The sequence below is a fragment of the Diaphorina citri genome, unplaced genomic scaffold (genome assembly GCF_000475195.1).
Source record: "Diaphorina citri unplaced genomic scaffold, Diaci psyllid genome assembly version 1.1 scaffold3813, whole genome shotgun sequence".
NCBI lineage: Eukaryota > Metazoa > Arthropoda > Insecta > Hemiptera > Psyllidae > Diaphorina > Diaphorina citri.
Window position 1 is genome coordinate 1 of NW_007381213.1, and position 6731 is coordinate 6731.

General features: G+C 39.7%; 2 protein-coding genes across 2 annotated transcripts in view; both read right to left on the reverse strand.

The window, feature by feature from the left end:
- Nucleotides 1-536: 536 nt before the first annotated feature.
- Nucleotides 537-1357, reverse strand: LOC103520591 (tyrosine-protein kinase transmembrane receptor Ror-like; the record flags this gene model as incomplete). Its single annotated transcript, XM_017448558.2, has 2 exons — nucleotides 1068-1357; nucleotides 537-659 (listed from the first exon to the last, which is right to left on the reverse strand). Coding segments are annotated over exons 1-2 (206 nt in total), but the record flags the coding sequence as incomplete, so codon positions are not given.
- A 3174-nt stretch (nucleotides 1358-4531) lies between these two features.
- The window catches only part of LOC113465369 (tyrosine-protein kinase transmembrane receptor ROR2-like), a 3112-nt gene continuing 912 nt past the window's right edge, over nucleotides 4532-6731 (reverse strand). The window contains exons 2-4 of the mRNA XM_026831643.1: nucleotides 5578-5709; nucleotides 5003-5320; nucleotides 4532-4608 (exon numbers count right to left, since the gene is read on the reverse strand). Of these exons, the coding sequence (XP_026687444.1) occupies nucleotides 4532-4608; nucleotides 5003-5320; nucleotides 5578-5709 (527 nt within the window). The remainder of the gene's footprint in view (nucleotides 4609-5002; nucleotides 5321-5577; nucleotides 5710-6731) is intronic.

Here is a 6731-nt window from a genome sequence, read left to right on the forward strand (position 1 = left end):
AAAAAGGAGGAACCCAATTTACCATTGAAAACCACTTTAACTGGAAAAGTATAGGTTTAAGCGATAAACTTTTGAACCTTATGACTCTCATGAGGTAAAATGTCTTATCGCTAGCTCCTGCTCTCTTATAAAAGAGGATAAATTAAAAAGAGTCAATTTGTCTTAGGAGTAGGACCAAAAAGTCCCTTTACCAACCATTAGACCCACTATTATTGTGGTCAAAATCTCCAACAATATTCAGGATGAAATTCCATACTTTGGCTGGGATTGAACATTGAACCCAGGCTTTATGATTACCTACCAGGCAAGTGTATTTGACAACTATACCATAAAATAGACCTTATCAGTGGTTTTGTTAAATAAAATACCCTACCTTTAATTTTACTAGGTGTAACTTTTACACTTGCAACTTTTAATGTTCCATACTTTTATGAAACAGGCTACAAGTAACTACATCAGTATAATTATCAAAGGTAACTTCCTTAAACTCAACACCCAAACTGAGTTATAATGAAGGAGGGATTCGAACCCAGAACCTCTCAGTTACCTGGCGACATATCCTCCTGGGTGGTTGAGCTGGGGAGTCTTTCCGACACACTGGAAATGATGAGAAGCAGAGAGAGGGAAGTGTGTATGGGACACATTGCTGTGAGAGATCCCTGGAATGAAGAAATAGATTGACACCATGGGTTGATTCTGTGCGAGACACCGTTGGATACTTTTATAGCGTGGGTTGCATATATGCAAGTGTGTCTCGTATATTTGCAACCCTCTACTGTGTATTTTGAATGGTATTCTGGAAGCCTGGCGTCTGAGGAGTATTTTGCTTTTAGTTTGAGAAATTATCTTGAAAAACAACATTTTTTACCCATATAAACAAGACCGTTTGGCGTCAGGGGAAAATCAGACAAAAAGCCTTGGCCGTCAAAGTGTTAATATGAGAAACAAAAATAGATTGATTAGCAGACTTTAGCATGGATACCTGTTTCCAAGTTTTTAAGAACTTACTTACCCACACCATTTCTCTTTAATTTATTTAACACCTAAAAATTCAATAATTCACTCACTGAGAAGCTCCAATCACTCCAAGAGCCTTGGCTAGTTTTGCTTCCAGCATGGCCTGTGTTGTGTTGGGTGATATGTAGACCATTTCATGCTTGAGTGAACTGTAGCACACTTCTCCTCGATAGGGCTGTGGAGAAGAAAATTATAGCACCAGTCAGTTGTTAAGCCTGCCATTCATGCTCAGACAATCTGCCAGACCTAGTTTTATCAGATCATTTTGAAGAGTGTGCTGGAAAAAGCTTCAGATCTAGGTCTGTCAGATGGTTTGATCAACCTACAGCTTTTACCACCACACAAATTCCAACTGTCAGACAGATGGTCTGAGTATAAACAACACCCAATATAAAGAGGGCATCTGTATATGTAGGTACTTAACCTGCCTCGGTAGCGTAGTGGTCGCCTGGTAAACAGGAGGGCGTGGGTTTGATCCCAGTCGAGGCATGGAATTTTATCCTCATTTATTTGAGATTTTGACCACATAATAATGGAGCTCTAAGGGTTAGGTGGTAGAAAACGCCTCCGGCGTTAACCTCGCCTAGTGGTTACCTTCCACTCAAGAGTCTATTATTATTATTAAATCTTAATTTATCCCACAAAAGACCAAGGGTTAGGTAGCACGCGAAAAAACTTGCTATTAGCGAACTCCAAGTTATTACCCAGGTGTGCCGTTTAGTTCCGTGAGTTCATGACTACAATCTACCTGTTTGCAGTACTTGCATAGAAATATATTTTCGCAGTACCTACGTAGAATTATTTACATTGGTACCTACTGTGGAAAAATACCTCTGAAAAATTGGTCCCACCGAAGAAAAAAATCTTAATTTACCCCACAAAAGACCAAGGGTTAGGTAGCACGCGAAAAAACTTGCTATTAGCGAACTCCAAGTTATTACCCAGGTGTGCCGTTTAATTCCCTAAGGTCTTGAAATTCTTCAAAATTTTGATACTACACTACTTGCCGGCTAAACGGGTCATAGTTTGTGGATAATGAATAATGGATGAGACAACCTAACAATATAAAATTATGAGTATATACCTATAGAAGTAAAGAAATGGGAAGTTAATAATGGATGAGACAACCTAACAATATAAAATTATGAGTATATATAGAAGTAAAGAAATGGGAAGTTATATATAACAAAATACATTTAAATATATAGATATTCAATTATTATTCACATAGGGAGGGGGCGCCTAAATGACCTGCGGGACCCCTAAGTACCCGGCAACCCGCACCTCAGGGGGGCTAACTGTGTGTATGAACCTCTCACACTCAGAACAAGTGTCCCCATTTGCTTAGGAGAAGCTAACACCTTTTGAGTGCTCTTCAGGGTGCTTTCTCAAGTCAAGAGCTAAGATGTTTGGAAAAACTCCATTTGCATAAGAGTTTCCCCAAGGTGTTACACGAAACCCAATTGAGGTCAAATAACAAACACTCGATTTGGCGCTTCAATGAGGGATGGAAAATAACAGTCGACTCCTTATCATTTGAATAAAACCTTGTTACAAATCTCCCCACCAAGAGTAAAAAACTAACACAAGAGAATTTTCAGCCGATGTTGATTCTCATAAATTCCTAAAACCCTGGCATTGTACTATGTATCAATGACACCTGCACGCCAGTAGTCAGCCCTTGCTCAAAAAGGACACATGTCTATTAACAACAGCAAAATGACTCTGCTACATATGTTTGTGATCGTGTTGATTACACACAACGTACGGAGTGAATCCAAGAACATATCAACCAGAAATGAGGCTGAAAATTCTCTTGTGTTAGATTTTTACTCTTGGTGGGGAGATTTTGTAACAAGGTTTTATTCAAACGATAAGGAGTCAACTGTTATTTTCCATCCCTCATTGAAACGCCAAATCGAGTGTTTGTTATTTGACCTCAATTGGGTTTCGTGTAACACCTTGGGGAAACTCTTATGCAAATGGAGTTTTTCCAAACATCTTAGCTCTTGACTTGAGAAAGCACTCAAAAGGTGTTAGCTTCTCCTAAGCAAATGGGGACACTTGTTCTGAGTGTGAGAGGTTCATACACACAGTAAAACACTGTCGTTCAATTTGGACTAATTAATTGATGCACAAATCACTGAATTTTGATTAAAACTAATTAAAATCTGATTAAATTTACTTTTTTTGGAAGACAAAACACTCAAAACAGCAAAACACGAACGCAACACGCAACACAATACACAAATGGAAAATGTAAATAAACAAAATCAATACTCTTTCGCTCTAGCGGTGGAAATGAGAAGTTTTTGCAATCTTCGATTTTTGTGCAAAACACGAACGCAACACAAATGGAAAATGTAAATAAACAAAATCAATACTCTTTCGCTCTAGCGGTGGAAATGAGAAGTTTTTGCAATCTTCGATTTTTGTGGAGAACAAAAAACTCAAGGAGGTCAAAATCAGATGATTCCAGTATGTACCTACCCCAAATGCTGATCAAAGTGAAGCCGATTTTTTTTTTAAATTTATTTTTATTTTACGGATTACCTACTTACCTGTAGGTATTCAAAATTTTCAGGGCTGGATAAAACAAACTACAGTGATAACTTACTTATCAACAAACGTGGGAAGTCCACTCATCACAGGTCGAAAATCAGGCAAATAAAAAACTCAAGGAGGTTGAAATCAGATGATTCCAGTATGTACCTACCCCAAATGCTGATCAAAGTGAAGCCGATTTTTTTTTTTTCATTTATTTATTTATTTTACGGACTACCTACTTACCTACCTATTCAATATTTTATCAGGGCTGGATAAAACAAACTACAGTGATAACTTACTTATCAACAAAAGTGGGAAGTCCACTCATCACAGGTCGAAAATCAGGCAAATGACCGCCTCCAGTGTCCAAGCCTGAAAAGGGTGATAAAGTAACATTAAGTTAGTTCCGTAGGTATGACTTAGCGGGGCGGAGCGCTACCGCTCTCCTTGTAATAACACTACTTATTCTGGGTATGAAGTCCAATTATTTTTCACGATGTTCAACTTGTTCTCTCAGAGTCTAAGCGCTAGGTCGCAGGTCCAATTTCCGTCCAGGGCGGATTTTGTCCTAAACAGTTAAGGCTCGTTCTCGGAACGACTGATTTTCTCCTATGCTGTCCTGAGCTCTTGGATTTCGGGACGATAAGACCTCCGTTGTTACAGTTCCCTCTATGAAACTTTTGTTTCGAACGCAACACAAATGGAAAATGTAAATAAACAAAATCAATACTCTTTCACTCTAGCGGTGGAAATGAGAAGTTTTTCCAATCTTCGATTTTTGTGGAGAACAAAAAACTCAAGGAGGTTGAAATCAGATGATTCCGGTATGTACCTACCTACCTACCCCAAATGCTGATCAAAGTGAAGCTGATTTTTTATTTATTTATTTTACGGACTACCTAGGTACTTACCTACCTACCTGTTCAAAATTTTATCAGGGCTGGATAAAACAAACTACAGTGATAACTTACTTATCAACAAACGTGGGAAGTCCACTCATCACAGGTCGAAAATCAGGCAAATGACCGCCTCCAGTGTCCAAGCCTGAAAAGGGTGATAAAGTCCTAAGTTAGTTCCGTAGGTATGACTTAGCGGGGCGGAGTGCTACCGCTCTCCTTGTAATAACACTACTTATTCTGGGTATGAAGTCCAATTATTTTTTACGATGTTCAACTTGTACTCTCAGAGTCTAAGCTCTAAGCGCTAGGTCGCGAGATCGATGTCCGCCCAGGGCGGATTTTGTCCTAAACAGTTAAGGCTCGTTCTTGGAACGGCTGATTTTCTCCTATGCTGTCCTGAGCTCTTGGATTTCGGGACGATAAGACCTCCGTTGTTACAGTTCCCTCTATGAAACTTTTGTTTCTTTTCTTCTTTATTTTTATTTTATGTATTTATTATTATTATTATTATTTTCAAGAATTGGGAAAACTCTACTTACTACTCCAAGGGTTAGGCCTGACCATGAGAATCATCGACGTCTCGATCGATCTTAACCCATTCGAGGCCTCGCACTTGTAAAACCCCTTGTCCAGGGACTCCAAACTCGATATCCTCAATCGCGACCCCATTCCGTTCTTCATCTTGGACTTGTATGGTTTAATTTGGACCCGCTTCTTGTCCTCGAGAAGGGGGGCGTGGTTTTTGAACCACCGGAGAGAAGTGGGCGGGGGATCACCAAACGCTTCGCATTTGAGTTTGAGACTTTGGCCCGCCTCCTTGGACAGATTGGAGAGGGGCTTGTGCCACTCAAGGAGAACTGAAACGGGGAAGGAAGGCGATGGTTTTTTAGTTTATTTTAGTAAATACAGTCGAACCTGTCCAAGTGGGAATCCAAGGGACCGACAATTTTTTTACAGTGGCGTAGCGTGGTCTAAATTCAAGTGTAGGGCGTGTAGAACGTGTAGGGCTAATGCACAGGTCTACCAAGTCCCAACACAGTACATGCCATTAATATTTATGGGCATTAGAGTGAATCAACCAAATAAACAAATCCGGAAGAGAATGAGAACCTACCACTCTGGTTAGAGAGGGGGATGGGTTCTGTCGCATCCACGGAGGTGATATTGAACAGGTCCGGCTCGTTATATTCATTGTCCGGATATTCCTCATAGTCTTCAATGTGAGGCGACTTCTCTGACCACATCACTGAAAACAGAAAGCGAATAAGAATTAGAAAGCGCATTAACAGATTAGCAAGCCTTTAGAAACCTGCCTTGGTGGCGTAGTTTTTAAGGAGCTCGACGCTCGTCTGGTGAACAGGATAGCTTGGGTTCAATCCAAGCCTTGGCATGGAATTTTATCATCATTTATATTAAAATTTGACATTAAAGTTTTAGGTAGAACTTTATGGGTTCCGTGCATGGTAGAGAATCCCCCCCAACGAGACGCGGCGTGATCATCGCCTAGTGCGGTTAACGTCCACTTTAAGCAACAGTAGGTCCTACATAATATTATTAAAACAAAATTACCTACCTATGTACATACATAGGTACCTACATGGAAAGATAGGTATTAAGTAAATAATAGGTATTTACATTTTATTGAAAATTGAAGACAAAAAGGACAGAGTCCCCTCCTGATCTTAAACCTAAGTACTTCTACTGAAATAAAGTCTTGTTTGCATTTCATGCGATTCTGGCCGAAGTGTCCATCTAAAGTTGAATTTTCTCATCACAAAAGAGGGAAAGCAGAGATTGCTATCACAACAATGCCCCCCCCCCAAAACAAGGGCCACGACCATTTTGCAGCCTTGATTTTCAATTTTCACTAGCTGTTCCCAAAAATGTTTTTTTTTGATTACATTACTTTCCTTCCTATAGGATAAGGAAAGTAAAAATGGTGTTTTGGATTATTATTCTGAAATAGGCTTGCCAAACGTCCCGAATTGGCCGGGACAGTCCCGAATTTCAGGGGGTGTCCCGGCGTCCCGTTCAGTTTTTCATTTTGGGGCGTTTTGTCCCGAATAAAAAATTCGGGACGCGTTTTTTAACTTTAAAATTAGGTACCTCTATAAATCAGAATTTGTTCTTAACTTGTTTAAATTTGTCATGCTTTCATCAGTTTGCTCTTCCACTTTGCTAAACCTTTATAAACGAGAAAATGTTGTATAAACCGCCTTAAACGAAACAAGCTGGGTCCGTCCCTCCGGGAATTTTTTAGCCCGTAGT